Source organism: Geotrypetes seraphini, chromosome 4 (assembly GCF_902459505.1).
Source record: "Geotrypetes seraphini chromosome 4, aGeoSer1.1, whole genome shotgun sequence".
NCBI lineage: Eukaryota > Metazoa > Chordata > Amphibia > Gymnophiona > Dermophiidae > Geotrypetes > Geotrypetes seraphini.
Window position 1 is genome coordinate 260733873 of NC_047087.1, and position 25853 is coordinate 260759725.

At 42.3% G+C, this 25853-nt stretch overlaps 1 protein-coding gene across 6 annotated transcripts in view; it reads right to left on the minus strand.

Annotated features, from left to right (window-relative positions):
- Positions 1–25853, minus strand: part of EXOC6 (exocyst complex component 6) — a 254284-nt gene that overhangs the window by 74239 nt on the left and 154192 nt on the right. For 5 of the 6 annotated variants that reach the window (XM_033941888.1, XM_033941883.1, XM_033941887.1 and 2 more), the window contains one exon: positions 6901–6930. The exons of the other annotated variant lie outside the window; for it this stretch is intronic. In XM_033941888.1, coding sequence (XP_033797779.1) covers positions 6901–6930 — 30 coding nt within the window. The remainder of the gene's footprint in view (positions 1–6900; positions 6931–25853) is intronic. 6 annotated transcript variants of the gene reach the window in all.

Below are 25853 nucleotides of genomic sequence, written 5' to 3' on the forward strand. Positions count from 1 at the left end.
CTTTTCTAGAGGTCATATATTCCTTTTTAAGCAAGTATAATCAACCAAGAATAATATAAATTCTATAGCCTAGGGAACTAACAATTCAACTATTTTCAAAACTGAAATTAAAAATATGCAGGCATACTTATACATGAATTGCACTATAATTACTCTTCCCTCTGTTCTCATCTTAATACAACCTAATTGCAAATTTATACTAAAATAGTCTTTTCCTCCAACAAATTAGAGATCAAGAAACTGGGAGTCAATAAGCAAAAACACCTGCCACAAATGTTAAAGGCATCTACTGTTTACCCACTTTTCATATATTGCTGAAATACAAGTTTGCATAAAAAGAAAACCCTTAGACAAACTTCTTATATTTCAAAGGAGCTTGCAAAAGAGAATTTGCTGACATATTAAACCCTTTCTGTCGAATCCAAAAGCTTTTCTTCCCTTAAGAACAATTGCAGTGTGAGACATTTGGCTCCCAGGAAATTCACAAAGGGTCAACCATATGCATCCTTCCATGGCACCTTCACGGTACTGCTTTCTAGATCCATACAAGTTGTCTAAAAAGAAGCTTTCATCATTCACTAGTGTCAGTCAATATGATTTATGGACTGCATTCAACAAAGTCAAAGCATACAGAATGAGAAATATGACTACAATCTGCTAATTTGTTTTGTATTGAATCACTTAAAGAGTCAAAGACCTGATGTCAGGCTGAGACCAGCAACACAATTAACCAGTCAGTGACAGATTCATCCATTCCTCCCTACCAGGCTGTGCCAATCAAAGACAGCATGAGGCGACATTTGATGAAATCAGTTAGAAAACCCATTCTCAAAGTTGCCTATGTGGGCTCTTGATTGACAGCCTTTGAATTCAGCTTGTGGAGCAGAGCCATCCTTCACCCAATAGTTTCTCACTGCAAGCTGTGAAATAAAGCTTTTACTGCCAATCACTTGAACAATGAGCCAACACTACACCCCTCACCCCCCCCCCCATGAAGGCAAATAAAGTTTTGTTCATGTATTTGTACAAGTCTTTCTAAAATCACTGGCAATTGAAAAAAAAAAAATTCCAAAATTCTGGGCAATATTCAGCCTATAGCAGGCAGTGTTTTTTAAACACTAGCCAATGTGGGCTGAATTAGACCCAGCTATTCAGTGCTGGCCCATAGAGGTATTTGCACTGAATATTCAGTTCTTTGCCTTCTCTTGGAAGTTATCCTACTATTGCTGATATTCACTGCTGGTATCCAGACAGCTATCTGGGCAAGATAGGATTTTTACGGATGCAGTCCTACTTGTCTAGATAGTTGCCTGGGCATCAAAACTGAATATTAGCAGTGCCTTGATAACTTCTGGTTCCACCTCTACTCTATCAAGGTACCAACCAGAGAGTGCCATGGCAGCCACATACAATATTCATTGACGCTATCCAGTTAATATCATGTGAGGAGCTGATCAGAGGGAGCTAACCAGGCAGGAACTGCTTCAGCCCAGTTAACTTCCACTGAATACCAACTCTGTTACACGTATCAATTAAAATGAAAATGTATTGTGCTCATATTTGTATCCAAAATTTAAATACTAATAATCCTGTATGCTACCTTGTTCATTAGCAGGATGGAGGGCTAAAATTCCAAATTATTATTCTAATTAGTAAGCAACTTGGGGTCATTATACCAATATTGATGCTATTTTACACTTTTCTAATGCTTTCAGGGTTTTCAGGCCACTGTATTTATTGATTTCATACACAGTTCAGTCACATTATTTTGACCAATGTATACCTCTGATGTCAGGGCAAACAGCAATGAACAAATGCACATGTCACACGCAGACTTTGTGGGTATATAAGGGGGATGTCAGCAAGCGTGGCTGTTATGGGGAAAAAAGCATGATTATCGGCTGCTGGGCCAAAGGCGACAACATTTAAAATCAGCAGAGTTTATGAACTGTTTACTAGTTGCCGTGAATGGACAAATGGAACCTTTTCAACAATCTAACACGGTAACTGTGATACAGCATCAGCAATCGATGTGAGAGGTGAACATCGACTATGCAAGTTTGTGCAGACCATGGAGCAATCCACCATCCAAATGAACCAGGGGGCTTTCAAATGTGTGTCCAAAATGACTCTGCAGCAAACCCTGTTACGAATGGGGCTCCAGAGCAGATGGCAGTTGACTGCACCCATGATCTACAAGGGTTCATCGCAAAAAATGGCTGCAATTTGCACAGGAGTACCGACATTGGACTTGCACCGACAGGCAAAGAGTTGCCTTCTCTGATGAGTCACATTTTGAGCTCCATCAAATGGATAGACATTGGTGTGTCAGGCATGAAACCGCCATGAAAAAACAACCAGTAACAATTGTTGGATGTACTCAAGCTGGCAGTGGCAGCATTATGGTCTGGGGAATGTTTTCTTGATATGGTCTGGGTCCCTTGATACCTCTAGAAGGCACTCTCAACCAATAAGGGCATCTCTCCATCCTTCCTGATCAAGTACACACATACATGTTGACTGTCTTCACTATGGCTGATGGGATCTTTCAACAGGACAATGTGGCATGTCATGCCACCAAAATTGTTTGCGGGTGTTTCACAGAGCACAACCAAGACTTCTAGCTACTTTCATGGCCTCTGAATTCCCCAGATCTTAACCCAATCGAGCACATTTGTGACCACCTTGATCGACATGTTTGAAAGCTGGATCCACACCACTTACCCATTAGCAAATGTTGGACACCCTGCAGTCTGCATGGCTCCAGGTACCTCTAACAACCATCCAACATCTTATTGAGTCTCTCCCATGGCATCTGGCTGCCGTTCATGCTGACAGACACGATTATTCTGGATATTAGCAGGTGGTCATAATAATGGAACCATGTATCTTACAGTCCTTTTCTTCTAAAAGTTGTGTTTGGGTCCGATTAATAGTAGCTCTTTTGTGACAGGGTAATAGTACAGAACAACCTTTTATGTTGCATTCCAATTTTATTTTCAGTCTAGAAGCACCAAAGGCTGCTTTTACAAAGCTGCAGTAGCAATTCCTGGTGCAACAAATGTGACAAAACCGATAGGAACTGAATGGGGCTCATCGCATATGCCGCATAGTAATCACTACCACAGCTTTCGAGTCTGGTAGTTGCCATCAGATTCTCCTGAGCAAACTTGTCTATGGTAACAATGGGATAATAATTCATACATCCCAAATATGTGTAACTTTCCACAAATATTTGACCCAAACCTAACTCTCTATGTATTACTTTGCCTTATGCCTAGGTGTTTTAGAATGTTCCAACCTATCTTGCTGCTGCTTTGACCCTCTGTCAGAATTTAGGAATCTTGCAGTCAATGTTACTGCTAGTGGCATAGTAAGGGGAGGTAGGATGATGGACTACCCTGGGCGCAGTCTTCGCAGGGGGTGCTGGCACCTCTCCTCCTGACCACATACCTCTTTAAAATTTTACTAGCGCAAGCAACATCTTCTACCTGCTGCTTTGCCGGCCTTGGCTCCCTTCTGATGTCACTTCTGGTCGTGGGACCAGGACATGACATCAGAAGGGTACCAAGGCTGGAACAAGCAGCAGGTAGAAGATGCTGCTCGCACCGGTGAACATTTCAAGAGGTATGCAGGGGTGGGGGGCCACAGAGCCCTTATTGCAGTCCTTGGACCATTTCTAGACAATTTGAAAGAGCCTGAGTTACGCTGAGAAGAAAAGGCAAAAACTGTGCCATCATATGGTGCTAAGTTTATAGCCATTTATTTTAAATGATTTCTGAAGGTTATTGCTGCAAAAGAGGCTTCCACCAAGTATTGAGTGAACAGATGTGAAGTCTTACACCCACAAAAGCTTTTAGTTTCTTATTCTGATTTACTTTTTGAATATTTCTATGATTGTTCTTCCAAATGGAAAGTGTAGAATACATTGCATAGATCAGTGAAACTGCTACTATATAATGCATTTTGAAAAGCATACAGAGAATAAAATCTTTTACAAAACAGTAAAGCTTTCCCAAATGTGTGCATACTTGTTATCATTGGTTATATAACAGTTCAGCACCAAAGGGAACTCAGGAGAGCATATGAGAACTCAGAAAAGACGACTAAGGTGCTCATTGGACATCTTAAAATACTTTTAATAATGTCCATCTGCTAAAAACATCCAAATCCTGATTTTGGAAAGCTAGAATTTGGACTTTTCACACTACAGTTCATCCACATAGCAAGGAGGAGTGTTGTGGGCGTGTTTTGGGTGGGGCTAGGGAGGACCCATAAGTAGGACATCCAGCAGGGATTTTTGAAAGAAAAGAAATGCCTATGTCTGAAAAGGAGAATGTTTTCAACAAGACCTGCTTCAGTCACGTCCAGGTTATAAAATGTTGCTCTAATTAAGCATCTGACCATGGGAGGGATTAAGGCATGACCCCTTCTTAATCCCCCAGTGGTTGCTGTCCCATTCCCCCTCCCCTGAAAGAGGAACTGGAAAGGAAGATCAGACTATGTCAGCTGCAAGTATTATGGCGAGAACTGAAGCCAGCCATTTGGAAAGCAGTGCGGGCCCAAGTGGGATCATGTAAAGCTTGGCCCTGACCGCTGCGCTCCTGACTTGTGTGCCTGCTGCCGGGAAATAATACAGAGCCATAAGCTGGACCACCAGGCTTGGAAAAAGGTATGGCGACGATGACAGTGGTGGCGGTGGAGGGGGGTTGTTTAAAAAAAAGGTAGTGCAGCTGCGGCACAGGGGGGTGTTTTGTAATTGTATGGGGGGGGGGGGGGTAGTGAGCGGTGCTGAAAGGTGAAGCGAAAAATACGGTATTTATTGAAAGTCTAACACAAGGATGTTTTGTACCATTAGAGATTATCTGTAATTTTGCATTCATCTTTAGACTGTAAACATTTGTTAACTACAGTTCATGACCTAATTATATGAAGTTTTGGACTCTCTATTAGCAGGAGCAATAAAGAAACACCTGGGCAGATCACAGCTGACACAAAACACAATAGGTAGATTCTGTTTGCTATATTTCGCTCATATTTGGCCTGCATTACTTTTTCAGTACTAGCTGCCTGTGCCAGTGAGGGCTGAGTTTGATATCTTCTTTCTTACAGCAAGACATTGATGACCAGATCACCCCCACTGAGTGGTGGTGATCTTGTGGTAAAAAACTGGAACGCTCTTCCGGAGGCTGTTATAGGGGAAAACACCCTCCAGGGATTCAAGACAAAGTTAGACAAAGTTCCTGCAGGTAAGGCTAGTCTCAGTTAGGGCACTGGTCTTTGAACTAAGGGCCGCCACGTGAGCGGACTGCTGGGCACGAAGGACCACAAGTCTGACCAGCAGTGGCAATTCTTATGTTCTTATGAGAGAGAAAGTGCAATAGTATTGAACAAGAAGGCATATTTGTTGGATTGGATTTTTAAAATGTTTTTCTCAGAATTTGTTAACAGTGTCAGTATTTAGATATGTAAAAATCAGAAAGAATCTTTTCTTATTTTGTCCAAAAGGAAGTTGCCTGTGAATCTCTGGGTGATTCATTTGTTGATTCTTGGTATTCATTTGTTGATTCTTGCTATTTAACCATGCTAATCTCCAATAACAGTTTGGCGCAGTGGTTAAAGCTACAGCCTCAGGACCCTGAGGTTGTGGGTTCAAACCCACGCTGCTCCTTGTGACACTGGGCAAGTCACTTAATCCCCCCATTGCCCCAGGTACATTAGATAATAATAATAATAACAGTTTATATACCGCAGGACTGTGAAGTTCTATGTGGTTTACAATAGATTGTGAGCCCACCGGGACAGACAGGGAAAAATGCTTGAGTACCTGAATAAAGGCATGTAAACCGTTCTGAGCTCCCCTGGGAGAACGGTATAGAAAATTGAATAAATAAATAAAAAATAAATAAATAAATAGTCTTCCTAATTCCTGGACTTTCCCTCTGCCTGTGAATTCAGATTTGGTTCAAAATCCACTACTGCTCAGGCCTTCCTTCTATCAGATGTCCGGTGTCTACTCTTCTCTTCTTGGAGCACTTTGAGCCTATGCCTGAAGTCTTGGCAGTCTCTGAGAAGGCTCACCATAAAGGGAAAGTGTGCTTTCATAGATGAAGCAGCATGTTGCTGGTCCCTGGTGATTTTATGAATGGGACTGGCTAAGACAGCAAGTAGATGTTATAAAAGTCTTACAACATCTTACTTGCAGTAAATGCTTTAATTTTACTTATAACCATCATCTAATGATTTACTTTATGCTTCAAAAAATGAAAAAAGAATATGATTATATTGCATACCATTAAAATATATATTGCACAGAAAATACACATTTTGGATGGACCATTCGGGTCTTTATCTGCCGTCATTTACTATGTTACTATATGGGAAATTTAAAAATAATCAGCCAAAGTCCCCGTTAAGAGACTCCCTGGGAGCTTTATATTGTGTGTTAACAGCATGATGCTCCTAGGAAGGAAAGATAATGTCAGTTCAAAGCTTGTGTTATCTTTCCATGAATAACACAGCTTGTGAGGTTAAACAAAAAGTTGCAATATTGAATTTCCATAATAACGAGGTGCTTTACATGGATTTTCAAGCTTTGCACTGTGTAGCTTTGAGCTCTGGAAGAGCTGTTCCATACTGGTGCTGTGTGCCTGTCAACCATGAATGTAGCGGTTCTAAGCCACCTTCTTTATCTGGTTTTCTAGAGAAATTATAATGCAAAAATATCAAAGTAAAATAAACATATATGATGACCTGGACCTAGTTGCAGCACACATGAATTCCTTAGCACAATCTATAATCATTCAATCAAGTTTCTGATGAACAAAGACAAACAATAAGCCTGCTGGCAGTTCAGTTTTTCAGTGTGCATGCTTATTCCCCCAGTTTGTATCTACTTACCGACATAGCTGCATGATCATTGGTGTTACTCTGAGAAGGAAACCAGCAAGGAAGTCAAAACAAGAGAGACAAAGTAAACAGCAAAAGAAGTGTTGGCAGCAGTAAAAGATTTAAAAAAACAACCTACTTCCTTCCTACATATAAATCTACAGGATACATTGATAGATTAGGTTCTTACCTTGATAATCTTCATTCTAGTAGAGAGGCACATCAGTCTTGAACACTTGGGTTCGGTTCCCAAACCCACAAGATCTGGTGTAAAGAGCCTCCTTAACAACTTTATCTGCTCCACCTCCCAACGCTGTGGGCTGTGCTTCTTCTCTCCAGTTCATACCAAAGCAGATAGCTAGCCCTGTAAGAAAAAAGGTAAACTAGGGAGGGAGTCGGAGAGACTTCCCCATAAACTGGACTGTTCTGCTTGAGATACCATTTAATGAATCCAAAAATACAACAATTTAATATAGTAAATAAAACAAGGTGGAACCAACCAGCCACTTATCTGAACACAACCTGCACCAACAGTTTTGGAACTTGGGACTCCCATATTTTTCCTGAAGAGAGATCTCCTTTCTAGTACCTACTTGATAGATATAAAGAACTCAGACATCTGGCAATACATACTTGTCGGAGGCAAAAAACAGGCTAAACTGAACGTATGACAGGGCGGGCTTCAAGATTGATTTGCCTCTCTACTAGAATGAAGATCATCAAGGTAAGAACCTAATCTATCATTCTAGAGCAAGAGGCCCATCAGTCTTGAACACTTGGGACACACAAAAGCAGTCCAATGTATTCAGGGTGGAGCAGAGAGGCCTGCTGACAATACTGAGGATCCAAATAGGGCATCCCTATGTGCCGTTACATCCACCTTATAGAATCTTATGAAGGATGACCTACTTAGCCACCATACAAATTTCTTCAGGTGGAACTGCTCGACTCCACCCAAGAAAAAGCCACAGTTCTAGTGGAATGTGCTCTTAGTGAAATAGGAGACTGTTTCCCACTGGCAGTATAAGCTGATGAAATGGTCATGTGAATCGCATCGGAAATGGATACCTTAGAAGCCGGCCTTCTCCATCAGATCTTGTTTGTTAAGACAGACAGATGATCTGAAAGTCAAAAGTCATTCATCACCTCTAGATATCATAGAAGCACTCTCCTTATATCCAGAAGTTTCAATCTTCTGTCACATTTCAATGACCCTGTAAGGCTGAATGCCAGAAGCCATACCTTCTGGTTGACATGAAAACTCAAAACTACTTTTGACAACAAAAAAAGAAGGCACTGTACACAACAAAACCCAAGCTTCTGAGATTTGGAGAAATGATTCTCTGCAGGAAAACACCTGCAGCTCCAAGACCCTTCTTGCTGAGGTAATTGCCACTAAAAAGGCTGCTTTGATCATAAGATCCATTAGGGTTGCCTTCTCCAAAGGTTCGTACGGTGCTCTGCAGAGAGCCCGCATGATTAGATTGAGATTCTACTCAGGGAAGAGCTGTCAAATTGGGGAGGTGGGGGGGGGGGAAGGGAGGGGTGCAGCTATAACACTCCCTTCAAGAATCTGGCCATGTCTGGATGAGCCACCAAGGACCTTCTGTCCTTACCAGCCCTAAAGCAGGAAAGCCCTGCAATCTACACCTTAAGAGAACAACTGCAAGACCCTTATTTAAGACCTCTACTGAAACTGGAGCATGTATGGACTCTGCACCCTGTGAGAGCACCAGTTCTGAAAAATCCTCCAGGTCTTTGCACAAGCTGATAGGTTTGTTTATGTTTATTAAAAATCTTTATATACACCGCTTAATTTGCCAAATAGGATCAAAGCGGTTAACAAAATAATCAAATGTATTTATTTATTTAGTCAGATTTCTAGCCCGTCCTCCCATTAGAGCCCAGAATGGGTTACAAGTTTACATACACAGTAGAAGGTTTAGCAACAAGGTTACAATTTCACATACCGCAGATGTATAGAATAACAGATTAAAAGGATGAAGAGCTGTAGTAGAAATTCCTATGTACATGTTTTGGGCACTGAGCTCAGAAGCATGGCTAATGATGGGAACAATGATGCAAATTCACATACTGTATATACTCGAATATAAGTTGATCTGAATATAAGTCAAGACCCCCTTTTTCCTCCCAAAAAGGAGGAAAAATGGTTGACTCGACTATATGTCGGGTGGCTTAATATTCAAGTGCCCTACCCTGTCAGGCTCTGCACCCAGCCCCCTCTCTGTCAAACTCTGCACCCAGCCCCCTTCCCTCCCCCCCTGTCAGGCTCTTCACCCAGCTCCCTTCCTGCCAGACACTGCACCCAGCCCTTCCCTCCCTTCCCTGTCAGGCATTGCACCCAGCCCCTTTCATTCTTCCCTCCCTCCTCTATCAGACTCAGCACCCTTCCTTCCCTCTCTCCCTCCCATCAGGCTCTGCACCCAGCACTCTTCCTTCCCTCCTTCCCCTGTCAGGCTTTGCACCCTCCCTCCCTCCCAGACTCTGCACTCTGCCCCCTCCCAGCCTTAGCCTCATATCTCATCTGCCGATCCCTGGTGGAGGTGCAGTGGGCAGGAGCAAACTTTCCGAGTTCCTGCCCTGCTGCTAACCGGCTGCCATGAGTTTCTTCAGCTACTGAGCGGCATGAGCAGGAGCGCGATTTGGTGCTGCTGCTCAGTGCTGAGCGGCATCCTTACTGGCTCCCGCAAATTATTTGCAGGATCTAGTAAGGATGCCACTCAGCACCGAGCAGATTAAGGGGAGAACAGAAACAGAGGGAAAATTCTTATGAACTGTATGGACAGCAACAGAGGGATAATAATTATGAACTGCATATAGAAATGAATACATGATTTGGGGGCTGAGCACAGTAGCATGGTAAACGATAGGCCCTATAAGTATAGCAGCTAGAAATACAATACATTCAAAGTATAGGACAATTTTATGCATTCTTTGTGAAGGTACGTGTAGTAGGGAGATAAGATCTTGCATAGTTTAGCACCGAGTATGCGACTAGGGGCTTAGTTTCACCTATAAGTCAAGTGGAGGGCACATTCAGTAAGGCAGAATAAATTTGCTGGGGTAGAAAATAGAGGTTAGGAGTGTGCTCAAGAGAGTCAGGTAAAAAGGTGGGTTTTTATCGCTTTCCTAAAGTTTAGTAGGCCTGTTAGTGATATGATGGTTGGTAGGATTGCGTTCCATAATTTGGGTGGAAGTGTGAATAGAAGTGTTTGCGGGCACTTTCCAGAAGGAGAGTTCATGTCAGTGGGGTGGACAATCTTCTCTCTGCTTGTGATCATAGGGATCGGTTAAGAGTGTAGACTGTTAGATTTTTTGCCATACAGGATGGGACCATTTTGTCAAAGAATTTGAAAGCTAGTGTAAGAGCGACAAATCGCCAGGTCCGGATGGCATTCACCCAAGGGTACTCAAGGAACTAAGGAATGAAATAGCTGAACCACTTCGACAAATATGCAACCTATCCTTAAAAACTGGAGAGATTCCGGAAGACTGGAAAATAGCAAATGTCACGCCCATCTTCAAGAAAGGCTCAAGGGGAGACCCAGGAAACTACAGGCCGGTGAGCTTGACCTCGGTCCCGGGAAAGATGATGGAAGCACTGATTAAAGACAGCATCTGGGAACACATCGACAACTATGGGCAGCTAAAGTCGAGCCAGCATGGCTTCTGCAAGGGCAGGTCATGCCTCACGAACTTATTATACTTCTTTGAGGGGGTAACCAGCCAGGTGGATAAAGGGGAATCCATAGATATCATTTACCTTGACTTCCAAAAAGCTTTCGACAAGGTGCCACATGAAAGACTACTAAGGAAGCTATGGAACCACGGGGTGCAAGGGGAGGTCCACCGATGGATCAAAAACTGGTTGGCGGACAGGAAACAGAGGGTTGGAGTAAAGGGCCATTATTCAGACTGGCAATGGGTCACGAGCGGAGTTCCACAGGGGTCGGTGCTGGGACCGCTACTTTTCAACATATTCATTAACGACCTGGAGGCAGGAACAAAATGTGAGGTTATTAAATTTGCGGATGACACCAAACTATATCACAAGGTAAATAACATGGAGGACTGCGAAGATCTCCAAAAAGATCTGACAACACTGGAAGAATGGGCCAAAAAATGGCAAATGAGTTTCAACATAGGGAAGTGCAAAATCGTACATATAGGGAAAAAAAACCCGATGTTCACTTACAAAATGGGGGGGGATCAGCGCTAGGGGTGAGCGACCTTGAAAGAGACCTGGGAGTGATGGTAGACACAACATTGAAGGCGTCGGCACAGTGTGCAACAGCCTCAAGGAAAGCAAACAAAATGTTGGGTATCATTAAGAAGGGTATCACGACCAGAAAGAAGGAAGTCATCCTGCCACTGTATCGTGCTATGGTGCGCCCGCACCTGGAGTACTGTGTTCAATTCTGGTCGCCGTACCTCAAGAAGGACATGGAGGTACTTGAGAGAGTTCAAAGAAGAGCAACTAAGCTAATAAAGGGTATGGAGGACCTCTCATATACTGACAGACTGAAAAGGCTAGGGCTTTTCTCCCTGGAAAAGCGGAGACTTAGAGGAGACATGATAGAAACCTTCAAGATCATGAAGGGCAAAGAAAAAATAGACAGGGACAGATTTTTCAAATTAAGGGGATCAACAAGTACAAGGGGGCACTCAGAGAAACTGAAAGGGGAGAAGTTTAGAACAAATGCTAGGAAGTTCTTTTTCACACAGAGGGTGGTGGATACATGGAACGCGCTACCGGAGGATGTGATAAACAGGAGCACGCTACAGGGGTTCAAAGAAGCTTTGGATAGGTACTTGGAAGACAAAGGGATTGAAGGGTACAGATAAGAGTAGAGGTATATTATAGGGATGGGATTAGAGGTAAATTAATCAAGGATCACTGTTCAGGCACTAGGCCTGATGGGCCGCCGCGGGAGCGGACCGCTGGGCAGGATGGACCTCTGGTCTGACTCAGCGGGGGCAACTTCTTATGTTCTTATGTAAGAGCTTTAAAGATGCAACGTTTCCAGATAGGTAGCCAGTGTACCGCAGCCAGAGCTGTAGAGATGGGGTCGCGAATAGACAGGTTCTTCAAAAGGCGAACTGCTGCATTTTGTATATTTTACAATCTTTGTAGGTTCATTGCAGATAGTCCAGCTAGCAGCATGTTGCAGTAATCCATGTGTGATAAAGACATAGACATAGACATAGAGCAGTTGGTGAATTCTCCATTAAGAAAGGAACTCCATTAAGAATAGGAAAGAAACCCCTCCCTCCAGAAAATCACACTATACAAAATAACATACTTCTATAATATATAAAGTTATAATATAGTACAATGTGATATAGATTGAAACACGAATTCCAGTCCAGTCATTGTAAAAAGGCCAATTGAAAATAGGCCTTTAGATGTCTTAAAATTTATTAAAGACTCTTCTTTTCTCAACTGCAAAGGTAAACTATTCCATAAAACTGGAACCAAATAAAAAAATGCACAATTTCTAGTTGATCATAAATATATATCAAAAGCTTCAACATAAGAACATTTTTATCCTCTTTAAAAGTATCAATTATATCCAAAATCCCTTCAAAATGTTTAGAAGAAACGTATTGATTCCAACTTGCAATCACTGAACTTGATTAGAACATTTTTATATATATATTTATATAGTAATAATGGAGTATGAACCTCAGTAGCTACACCTGAACATAATATTTCATTCTAGTTCAGGCTTAATGTAGCTAGCCTCTTCATTGGTTTTCCTCTAACATCATCTATGTGTGCATTTTTATAATTTTTATATTTTATAATCTAACCAGAGGGACCCTAAAATCCTGATTTCAGAGACCAACCCCCCCCCCCCCTCCAATTTTCTCCATAGGCTGCAATAGCCAGTACTCACTATGCCATGCTGGTGCTGGAAACTGCTTAGCTGGAACTACAGCAAACTGAGGAGACTTCTGCCCCAGACAGGCTCAAATAGGTCCAGATGCCCATTTCTTCAGGCTGCCAATCAGATCACATGGGTGAACCAACCACAGATCCCCCACTAGACTACGCTCTTCTATGGGAGGCAAAAACACAAACGGCACCTGATCCAGGTCCCCAGACCACTACGGGGCCACTCAGCCTGCGCTGAAGCTCTCTGTGGCCAAAACCTCAAGTGAGTTGGGCTTTAAGGGACCGGTCCCAAGCCTCAAAACTGTCCATGCAGGCTGGCTAGCCAGGTGCCCTGTAATAGACACAGGCTGCCAGCTAGCTACAGATCTCTCCCCTGAGTCAGAGCTGCCCTAGGAAACTGAGTTCCTCCTTAGCACTGCAAAGCCTCTGACCAGATTATAAAAACACGATAAAAATAAAAATGAACAAGAGCAGAACAGTCAGGCTCCTACTATCTCGCTTGTCGAGAGAACAACTGGAGAGAAGCAGCACAGCCCACAGGGTTGTGAGGCAGAACAGAAAAAGTTGTTAAGGAAGCTCTTTACACCAGATCTCGTGGGTTTGGGAACAGAACCCAAGTGTTCAAGACTGATGGGCATCTTGTCCTAGAATCATATTCTTCAAAAGGATGTAGTCTGACCTTATATGTCAGTTCTAAACAAGTAGCATTTAAACATTTCAGCTACAATTCTAAATAGCTACAGAACAGAAAATTTGATGAGAGATGACTACCAGGTTCATCAATCTACCCATACCCTCCCTCTTGGTGCAAAACTGCAAAATTCATCCAATTTCTAGATGCTATCTCACTTATTCACAGACTGGAGCTAATTCCATGTTTTCTTCAATTCTGACAATGCTTTTGCCTTTACTGTCTCTATTGGGAAGATGTTCAATATAGTCACTACCCTTCTGTAAAGGAACAATTTCTGAATTTACATTCCATCAGCCTTATACAATAAATCCTTGGTTCTAGAACTTTCTTTCTAATGAAAATGCTTGCCCCAGAGTAGTATGATGTAGACTGTACCATTTTAATAGCTGTCCTTTGGACTGTTTTTGGTGAATTGCTCTCTTTTTGGAACTACGACTTCCAAATTGGATCTAACACCCTAGATGAAATTATTTTTTTACAAAAATACTATTGTATCCTCTCTTCTGCTGATTATACTGTTTCTTCAGCTCCTGAGGATTCCGGCTGTCTCACTATCTCACATCACTGCCTTCCTTCACTCCTTGGCAAGCCTGAGATTATTAGACATTATAACTCCTAGATTTAACATCTATCATCATCTTGGGGAGTCAAATTTAGGTTTTATATAGATGACCTACAGCTATATTTGCTGTGAAATAAAGATCTAATTGCTACAGTAACTATGGTGATGGGTGATGTCTTTGGAAAGATACACAGCTGGTTGAATTTTAATGGTTAGTTTCAAAATTGAAGACAAAATAAGTATTAGACACATCAGTACCAGGTTATACTAGTATTTTGTGACAGAACCTACTTGCTTAGGTTCCGTTACAGAAGAGGAACCTACCAATCGGCCTCAGGGCACCTAAATGCTTGTTTTTTCGATCTAAAGATTAGGCCTGCTTGCAGATGTGTTTAAAAATAAAGAAAAAGTTTACAAGAAAGAAAAGAGAAAAAGAGCTCTTTTGATCCTTGAAAGAATTTGAGGAGTAAGAAGAAACTTGAGTCTAGGAACAGAAAAGGTCAGCAAAAAGGAACAGGTGCTTATCTGAGACCTATAACCAGTCTGAAGATAAACAATATATTACTTGGTCAAACAAGTTTAAAAATTGTAATGTACAGGTATAAGCATAGTATTGCCTCAGTCTAAGTCCCTGGTGAGTCCTCATTTGGAGTACCAGGTAAAATTCTAAAGACTGCATCTTTGACAAGATGGAATGGATTGTCCAGAAAGAGCTGTAAAGATTGTCAATAGTCCTCATTATAAAGATTATGAGGACAGACTTAAAAATTTTAAACCTGTAAGGGCAGTAGTCATCAGTAAATAATCCACTTTGAGTTAACACCGAGTAGATTTTCAGCCAACATGTCTGCTGATTAAACCAGACACAAATATAAAGTCCCAAATTTAACCAGACATATTATTGAGATATGAGTGATATCTATTTATGCAGACCTAATTATTCAAAGTTAACTGGATAGTGTTCAGAATTGGTGCCATCCTGTTAAATATACATAGACCTCATCCCCCCCTCCCAAATGCCCCTAACTCTTCCTAAATTTAATAGGATAAGTTTTAACCGGACAGTTGTCTGATTAAAAGTTACCCATTTATTGGCCCTGAAATTTCAGCCATACTAGTTTATGCAGTTAATGTTGAAGTTAGCCACATGAATCATTGTGAATATCGACCTTGGCTGGAAAGGCAGAATAGGGAGGATATGATAGAAATATTTAAGTACAATCAGCAAAAAATTGTTATTAGCCTAGTGGTGGAGATACCCCATGAAAGTACATTTATAATAGGTGGAGAAAAAGCCTCAACTTGTCAACAATATACGGACGGCAACCCAATCAGTTCTTAAGCCAGTCCTGCTCTGTATCATAGGCAAAAAACTCCACACGTTTCAAAATGTAATTTTTCAAAACGGGACCAAAGCCACCACTGTGTACAGGGAGCCAGAAAAAGAGCAAAACAGTTCACTTATCTTCTGACGATGGCACAAATAGCAGCGAGTAGATCCTCCTGCTATAGCACTTCTCACGCTGACAAAAGACAAGGAACTGGATGTCACCAACAAGGCTCTTGTTTCGCTGAACAACGGCTGCGTCGGGGCAATCACATTCTCTCCTGCTCCAAGGTATAAACACGTAGGACACAAGCCTTTTTTATACCAAACAGAAGTCTGGAATAAGGGATCATGAGAAGGATTAAAGGAATTGGACTCAGAAGAAATCTGAGGAACTGTTTTCTTTACAGACAGGATGGAAGATGATTGGAACAGCCTTCCAGAGGATGCAGTGGTGATAAAGCACAGTTACTTAACTTAACAGGTGTTATCCATAGGCAACAAGCAGATATTCTCACATGCAGGTGACATCATGCACGGAGCCCCAATACAGACAGCTTTAAAAGTGCATTGCCACTTTAAGAAGTTGAAAAACCGCTTAGAAAACCTTGATAGGCGGTATATAAAATCCTAATAAACTTAAAACTTTAAAAAAAAAAACAACTTAAAAAAAAGTTTGCGAACTGCCTGCACCGCACATGCGTAAGTGCCTTCCCGCCCGACATAGGCTCGCGGTTCCTCAGTTTTGTAAGCAAGCTAAAAAGCCAATCAGGGGAGATGGGTGGGTTGTGAGAATATCTGCCTGCTGTCCCTGGATAACTCCTGTTACAGGTAAGTAACTGTGCTTTATCCCAGGACAAGCAGACAGCATATTCTCATATTTGGGACTCTCTAGCTTAATACAATGGGATGGAGGGAGAATTGGCCATTAAGAAAATAAATTTTGCAAAACTGCTTGGCTGAAGTGACTATCCCATCTGGAATAAGATGCCAGACAGTAGTGAGATGTGAATGTATGAACTGAGGACCAAGTGGCAGCTTTACAGATTTCATCAATAGGAGTGGAATGTGAAAAAGCAAGTGAAGCTGCCATAGCTTGGACTTTGTGGGCTGTGATACGACTCCCCAGTTGAAGCCCAGCCTGGGCATAACAGAAGGCGATACATTAAGATCCCAAACTACTGGAGGTAGTTTGAGAGAAGGTTTGATGTTGAAAAGTCCTGTCATAAATCTGGATACATGAGGATGAGTAGCGAGAGGTTTTCCATCAACTGGTCTATGAAAAGTGTTTATAGCACTGAGATTAACTCTAATTGAAGTGGTTTTGAGGCCTGAATTGGATAAATGTAGAAAATAATCCAATACTGAAGATATAGAGGTGGATTTAGCATCATGATGATGAGTACACCGCATGGAAAACCGCTTCCATTTATGTGGATAACACTGTTGCAGACGGTTTTCTTGATACTTCCAAAATGAGTCTGACAGGCTGGGAAAGATGAAGGTCAGCCAATATCAGGCCGAGAGGTACCAAGCTGTCAGGTACAATGACTGAAGATTGGGATGCAGAAGAGATCTGTAATTCTGCATGAGAAGAGATGGAAAAATCTGAAGCAGGGTTGGTTCCTTCATACTGAGTTGAAGTAGAAGGGGAAACCAGGGTTGTTTGGGCCATCGAGGAGCTATGAGAATCATGGCAACTTCCTCCCTTCTGAGCTTGACAAGCGTCTTGAGGATAAGAGGGACTAGAGGAAACGCATAGAGAAACTTGTGCATCCAATCCAGTAGAAAAACATCCGCTTCTAGCCGTTGGGGAGGGTACTGCCAGGAGCAAAACTGGGGCAGCTAGTGGTTGAGGAGGGGGTAGGGGGACACAAACAAGTCTATCTGAGGAGTCCTCCACTGAGAGAAGATGTGACGCAGAATTGCAGATTTGAGCATCCACTCGTGTGGCTAAAGGAACTGCTGAGTTTGTCTGCAAGAGAATTCTTTTCTCCTTGAATGTACAGGTATATTGCTTTCAGGAATATGTTGTGAGCAATCACCCAGGTCCAAATCTTTTGGGCCTCCTGACAAAGACAGAGAGAGCCCGTGCTGCCTTGCTTGTTTATGTAATACATTGCAACCTGATTGTCCATGTGGATAATGAGGATATGGTTGGTGACAATGTGCTGAAAAGCTTTGAGAGCCTTGAAGATCGCTCAGAGTTCTAACAAATTGGTATGGCAAAGACGGTCCTGGGCAGACCAGTGACCTTGAGTGCAAAGACTGTTCAGATGAGCACCCCAAGCGTATTTGGACAAATTTGTTGTCAGAACCTTCTGATGCGGAGGTATGTGGAACAAAAATCCTCTGGAAAGATTGGAAGAGTTCATCCACCACTGCAGAGATTATCAAAGTAAAGGAGTGATTGTAATGTGTTGAGACAGTGGGTTGAGAGCTTGAGACCACTGAGATGTGAGTTTGAGGCGTCCTGAGATGAAGTCTTGCAAATGGAGTAACATGCACCGTGGAAGCCATGTGACCCAGTAGTACCAATCATTTTCCTGGCCAAGAATGATGGCAGATGAGAACTCTGAGTGTAAAGCTGAATCAAATTTTCTAGCCTTTGCTGAAGGAGAAAAGCTCTGAGATGAATGGTGTCTAGCAGAGCTCCGAAATTGCAGATTCTGAGAGGGTTGAAGTTGGGAAAATTGATTTTGAAACCCAACTGTTGCAGGAAGAGAATTGTTATGCGAGTTGCTGCAATCACCCCTTGAGGAGGTTGGATCTCTGATCAGTCAATCGTCCAGAAACTTGGAGATCCTGAGTCCGCAATGCCCCTGCCACTACCACCAGGCACTTGGTGAATACTCTTGGAGAGAATGCAAAACCAAAGGTCAGAATCTTGTATTGATAATGGTGCTGCATCACGTGAAATCCGAGTAATTTCCTGGAGGTTGGATTTACTAGAATACAAGTATAAGTCTCTTTGAGATCCAGAGAGCATAACCAGTCATTGTGATCTAAGAGGGGATATAAAGTTGCCAGGGACAACATCCAAAACTTTTCCTTCACTAGAAACTTGTTCAGGCTCCTGAGGTCTAAGATTGGATGTAGGCCTCCAGTCTTCTTTGTGATGAGAAAATACCGGGAGTAAAATCCCCGGTTTCTCTGTGCAGGTGGAACCTCCTCTATTGAATTGAGGAGGAGGGATTCTATCTCCCTAAGAAGAAGGGACATCTGCTGAGGGTTGAAAGAAAATTCTCTTGGCAGATGATCTGGAGGCATATTGATGACGTGAAGCGAGTATCCCTCTCGAATGACTTTTAGCACCCAGAGATTCATGGTTATTAGTTCCCAACGGGGATAATACAGCTGGAGTTAACCTCCGATTGGTTGAGGAAGAGGCTGAGAAATAGGAACAGCGGCTATGTTCTCTGGAAGCCCATCAAAAAGACTGAGCAGGCTTTTGAGGAGCTGCTGATTGAGATTTCTGAGGGCACTGTTTTTGCTTTTTCTATTGCGGTCTAGGAAGAGCAGCTGGTTTTGAAGAAAAATGTCTTTGATATGAAGAAGGCAGCTTAAAAGATTTAGAAGTTGAAGGCTTGTGCTTGAATTTAACCAAAGCATCCCAATGTTGCTCATGATCAGTAAGCTTTTGAGTGGCATTTTCAATACAGTCACTTAACAGCTCATCTCCCAAACAGAATGTTCGCTAATCTGTCCTGAAGATTGATGTCCATATCTGAGACTCACTGATAATAGCCATGCAAGATATCTCATTGATACTGGCATAGCTGATGCTCTGGAAGATAATTCGAATGCATCATAAGCAGATCTTGTCATATATCTTCTAGCTAGGGCAGGGGTCTGCAACCTTTAAGACATAAAGAGCCACTTGGACCCGTTTTCGAAAAGAAAAAAAAAACTTGGAGCCGCAAAACCATTATAAAACAAATCTAACACTGCATATATTGTTTCTTATCTTAATGCTATATACAGGATCACTAAATTGAAAATAAAATCATTTTTCCTACCTTTGCTATTTGGTGATTTCATGAGTCTCTGGTTGCACTTTCTTCTTCTGACTGTGCATCCAATCTTTCTTCCTTTCTTTCAGCCTCCTGTATGTTTCCTCTCCTCCAGACCTCATTCTCTCCCCCAACTTTTTCTTTCTGTCTCCCTGTTCCCCCTTCTTTCTGTCTCCGTGCCGTCCCCCAAGCCACTCGGTTTGCTGCCACCGCAATCGGGGAACAGCCCCCAAGCCACCACCGTCCCAAGCTTTCCCTGCAGAAGTGTTGCGCTGACCAGCATTCCGCTCCCTGACGTCAATTCTGACGTAGGAGAGGAAGTTCCGGGCCAACAAGGCATTTCTCCTCATTCCATCCAGCCTGAGCCCCATCTCTCCTTGATCCAGCATTTCCCTTCTGTGTCTGTCAGAATTACCATTCCACCTATTTTCCAGCATCACCCTTCTTTGTGTCCATCTCACCTATATCCCTATCTCACCACTTTTTCAGAATCTTCATTTGTCTCTGTCCTTATCTTTACGCCATGTTCACCATTTGCCCTTTCAATGTCTTTATCTCCCCCCACACACTTTTTCAGCATTACTTCTATGTCTCTATTTCACCTCCTCTTCATGACCCCTCTGTATCTATATCCTTATTCAGTAGGTCCTGCTTACCCTTTCTCTTCTTTGTGTCACTATCTCCATTTTCAGCTTTCCCCCCTTTTCCTTTGTTAATGCACCCTGTAGCCAGAATCTTTCCACCCTCCCTCTACTCCGGCCCAGCCCAGTATGAAATATTTCCTTTTGTTTCCCTCCCCTCTCTCTTTCTCTCTCTTCTGCTCCCCCACCCACGAGTCCTGCATCTGGCCCTCTCCCTTCTACCTGCACCTGGCAAAACCCCCCTGTTCCGCGGCTCTCTTAAGCAACTCGTCAGCAGCGGTGATCAAGACAAGCTGCCGACATCGAGGCCTTCCCTCTACGAGTCCCGCCTTTGTGGAAAAAGGAAGTTGAAACAAGCGGGACTCGCAGAGGGTAGGCCCCGACGTCAGAAGCTTGTGTCGATCGCTGCTGCTGAGTTGCCGAAGAGAGCCGCGGAACAGGGGATGTGGCCGGAAGCAGGTAGAAGGGAGAGGGAGATAGGAAGGCTGTAGATCTCCGGAGCATGACACCGACCCCGGCCAGGATGATTTCTTTTTCAGACGTGCACCTTACAAGTCCGGCGTCGCGGCGGGAAATAGCCAAGCCATGCTGAGCAGTGAGCTCAGCACTACACAGATGAAAGCCTTGCTTGCTGATTGGTCCGGCGGCACGGCGGGGCGGGGCCGCCGGACCAATCAACAAGCAAGGCTTTCATCTGTGTATGTGATGAGCTCACTGCTCAGCATGGCTATTTCCCGCCGCGACGCCGGACTTGTAACTGCATGCCTGCGTGACACACTACCGGAGCCGCAGCAAAGGTGGAAAAGAGCCGCATGCGGCTCTGGAGCCGCAGGTTGCCGACCCCCGAGCTAGGGCAAGGGTATGAGAGATATGATGAAATTCCTGCAAATGTTGTGGAAGAATGCATCTGTCAAAAGAAGACAATTTCTTAACAAGGTGCTTTATATAGCAGGAAATATAGAAATTATAATTTAGAACTCTATTCATTAGTATGGAATTTTGGTACAGATGATGCACAAATTTGTCCATAGTGCACCCTTCACGCCCTGGTGGCACTGAGGAACAGACTTTCGAAGTAGAAGTCCGCCTGGTACTAACTGTCTAACACAAAATTATTAATTTTGTTGGAGTTGAAGTATAAATTTATTGCCTGAGCCAAGATATTATTGCATTTTGATGGATTTAGTGAGTATAAAATATGGCTTAAAATAAAGTGTACTTCTGACTTTGGCTTCTGAGAGACTGACTCATCTGCCTTCAGATGGTGTTAAGTGCATCTATTCAGGAGATGACAAAGGAATGGCCAGGTGCAGTTCACTCTCTTCTCAGACCAATCAACAAAGCAACAGTGTGAACTACTCCAGTCTGCTCAGTGACCAGAGGTTTAGAGACCTGAAACTTTTAGAACAAAAGACAGATTCACCTGAAACTTTACAGACAAAAAGCACTATTATAAATCTAATCAGGCCCTACCCACCCAAAACATAAGCCACTCAGACTGAGATAAGACAAAATTCAATCAGATGACATCATGCAACTAGAAACAGAGGGAAAAAAGCTGGAATTGAAATACTGCTCTGAGATTGGACAATGCTATGCCAGCCTCAGGGAAGCAGAGCATAGGAAATGTCATCATTGCCAATGGTGCGACCTTACGTTAGAAGGGACTCAATGGACTGACCCTCAATCCAGGTACGTAGTTAAAGCCAGATTAAACACCAACTGTAAGACCACTAGGGTGGTTTACATCATAGTTTGCCCGTGTGATCTCGTATATGTGGGCCGGACCAAGCGAGCGATTAACATAAGATTAAATGAGCATAAATCTCGCATAAATACTGGGACGTTGCAGGCACCTATAGTACAACATTGGCTTGATAAGGGCCATGAGATCAAGCACCTGCAATGGAGAGTGATTGAGTGTATGAATGAGGAAGAACTGGAGGGGGATTGGGAGGGTAGGTTAAATTTTTCTTAACAGAGGTGGATCTACCGTCTAAACACGGTAGCTCCCAAGGGATTAAACAACGAATTAGAATGGGCTACATTAATATGACTTTACATCCTGGGGCTGATTGTTGTCATCTTCCAGTAAAACAAACCAGCAAAATAGTTTATAGAAGTTAGTAGATAAAATTACGTCACTCTATGACGTCCCTCAGCTTATGGGACGTTGTCGTCGTGCAAACGTATATAACAGCTGACCTAATACGTGGCTGCCATTTCGTCGGTGACGCATAGGTTGGTGAATGTGGTTACTTAACGGTAAGGAACTAACAGTTTAAAATACACATTATAATGTTTATTATGGGATACATGGTTAAGGTTTAGATACTTAGGGAACCTGTATATGACCTTATATATTTATAAACTTTTTGTAGGGAGTGGGAGCCTTGACAAAGCCCTGGTAGACAGACGGGCGAAACATGTTGGACATTTATGATTCCACCCTCCCGACTAGCGTCAATTAAAAAGCTAAGTACTTTTGGTATACTCTATACTTTAATCATGATTGAAAAACGTATGTTATACACAATTCAAAAGACAGGTCCAGTGACGAAAGGGTGCATAAAGCCCCGCACTATAAAATACATTTGAGTGCGAGGTGGCCCTCTGAGGATCTATAAATTAGAACAAAGGATCTTGAAATGGAGTTAGGCAGACTTGTAAGATAACTTCTTGCAGGGACGGACTGAGCCTCAGGGATGAGACATCACCCCGAGCTCCTGCCTTGGGATTGGACAATTGCTCCTAGGTTCCTGCCTCATAACTGGACCAGATTTCAATTGCTCTACTGGCCTGATCTTATAATAAATTGGCTCTGTATAAATAATTCTAGTTTATTTTAAAATATTTTAAGTTTCTGTTCTTTAATATATACACAATCCACAAAGCCGCTGAAAGGGGCCACTATGACAGAAGCAATCCCAAAGACAGAGGCAAAAGACCAGGCTTCCACAAAAGAGTCAGGAACATCCACAAAGCACACAACGTGGAGTCAGTCCTTGGACATAGGAGTAGAATGCAAAATACTTTATTTCAAATAACAAAGAGGCACTGGATTTCAGACCCAACATGTGTTTTGGCTATATCAGCCTTCCTCAGAGGTCTTGTTTGTTCAGCAAATGCCACAAGACGTGTCTTGATAGTTTCCGTTTATCATGACATCCGAAGCTTGTTTGGTAGAAAGCTTGAGGCTGAGAAATCCAGTGCCATTTTGTTATCTATATATATAAAATCTGAGGTATGTATGTGTGTATGTATGTGTGTGTGTATGTGCCGCGATCACGCAAAAACGGCTTGACCGATTTGAACGAAACTTGGTATGCAGATCCCTCACTACCTGGGGTGATATGTTCTGGGGGTCTCGTGGCCCATCTGCACACGTGGGCGGAGCTACAAACAGTAAATCAGATTTCACCCATTCATGTCAATGGAAAAAATGTAAAAAGCTGCCATTCTCACTGTAATTCAAAAACGGCTTGACCGATTTGAACGAAACTTGGTATGCAGATCCCTCACTACCTGGGGTGATATGTTCTGGGGGTCTCACGGCCCACCTGCACACGTGGGCGGAGCTACAAACAGAAAATCAGATTTCACCCATTCATGTCAATGGAAAAAATGTAAAAAGCTGCCTTTCTCACTGTAATTCAAAAACGGCTTGACCGATTTGAACGAAACTTGGTATGCAGATCCCTCACTACCTGGGGTGATATGTTCTGGGGGTCTCGCGGCCCACAACTCTATGTTGCTTGCTCAAGGGTGGCTTCACCCAAGAATTTATATGTTCTTGCTCCAGGAGGTAAAACTAAAAATGTTGTTTATAATCACGTTTTGCGTTAGTTGTATTGTATTCATTTTGTCAAATATTTCACATTATAATTTGAATATTGTACTTTTTATTAAGCTGTAAAAAAATAATTTCATTCACCACTATAAAGTATCTTTATTTGAATCCATTTACAGTGTTATTGCTATAATTAAATACCCGTGCAACGCCGGGGCATCAGCTAGTTTGAAATAAAGCATTTTGCATTCTACTCCTGTGTCCAAGGACTGGCTCTACGTTGTGTGCTTTAATATATACATACATTATACAAAGCTAAGTTTTAAACAGATATATTTATATCTCTACTATATATAAAATATATTTCTCTATTTCAGAGTGATATATTTTATTGGTGGAGAATTATTCTTATAAAGCATATATTACAACTACTGGAACAGCTGTCAAAGCCCACTCCAACCTATCCAAACCACCTTCTCATTTGCAGGATTCAAACCATGAGAATCTGCCCAGCAGTGTTCTCGCATTCCAATTGCTGGAGCATCCATCAAAGCTCTCTCCAGCCCATCCTAAACTGGATTGCCATGGACAGGACACAGACTATAAGTCTATCCAGTACTGGCCTTAGTTCTTCACAGTCAGTCACCATTTAAACACTACTTGATACATCTAAGCACCAAACACACATGCAGCCATTTTTGTTTTTTTAAACCATTCATTTTCCAACTAGAGATTGTCTGTGCTCATCCCACACCTTTTTTGTTTCATTAATTAGGTTTGCATACACCATGCCAATAATAAACCTCACTCTTATACCAGGGCACATAGACCATGATCTCAGTCTCTCAGATTTAGAAGTAATGCTTCTCATTAGATAGAATATGTATAGGCAACTCAAAGTGTGTTTGGAAGTTGCTTTTCCAAGTTTCCAAGTTTATTATATAATTTGATTAATCGCCTATTCCAAGTTCTAGGCGATGTACAATTACTAAAATAGCCAAATATGGGTAACAAATCACACAGACATTAATCAAAACAAATTAAAATGACAAATACAAACATTCCTGTACAAAGTTTCAATCAAGTAAATTAAGTGACTAATACATACAATATTAAAATAAGAAGCATGTGGCATCCACTACAAAGGAAAATACTTCTAAGAACATAAGAACATAAGCAGTGCCTCCGCTGGGTCAGACCTCAGGTCCATCCTGCCCAGCAGTCCGCTCCCGCGGCGGCCCAAACAGGTCACGGTCTGTCTGAGACACCAGAAGGGGCCCCCTTGCCACCTTGGTTTCCCATTGAGTTTTATTACTTGGTTTGTTTTCTATACCTGTGTTACATCCCAGCACCTCTCTCAGTATCTCTGACCATATTTCTTTATACTCGAGATTATCTCTAACTGATGCACAATACAGGGTGGGCCAATATTAGGTATGGGGCTCATTTTCAAATCACTTAAACACACAAAGTACCATAGAAGGGAGGTTAAAGGAAGGGAGAAGGGCTACTACTGGACAGGGGGAGCAGGCAAGGGGTGGTGGTGGACAGCTGAGGAGAGAGAGAGAGAGAGAGACAGAAAGAAAGAAAGACAGACAGACAAACAGTGGCCAAGGAGAGAGAGAGAGACAGAAAGACAGATACACACATCTATTCTAGCACCCGTTAATGTAATGGGCTTAAAGACTAGTCTCTTCATAGTTCACTTAAGGTTGTGATTTCAGTATAGTGATGCTATAGAGTTTATAAAGTTTATAATGGATGAGGCATGCCACCTTTTCGTGACTTTCTGTATAGAAATTTTCTCCCATCATAACTTCACAAGCAGCTATAATATAAGCAGCCATTCTCAATTTTTTCTTACAGAATCTACATATATTTTACCATTTTTCTATGCACACAGTGAACCATCTTGTCCATAATATACTATCCTTGATTGCAACTATTATTCTCTCATTGTTAGGTTTTATTTCACCTCAGGGTTGGATTTAATATTTTTGCACCTATATGCAAGACAA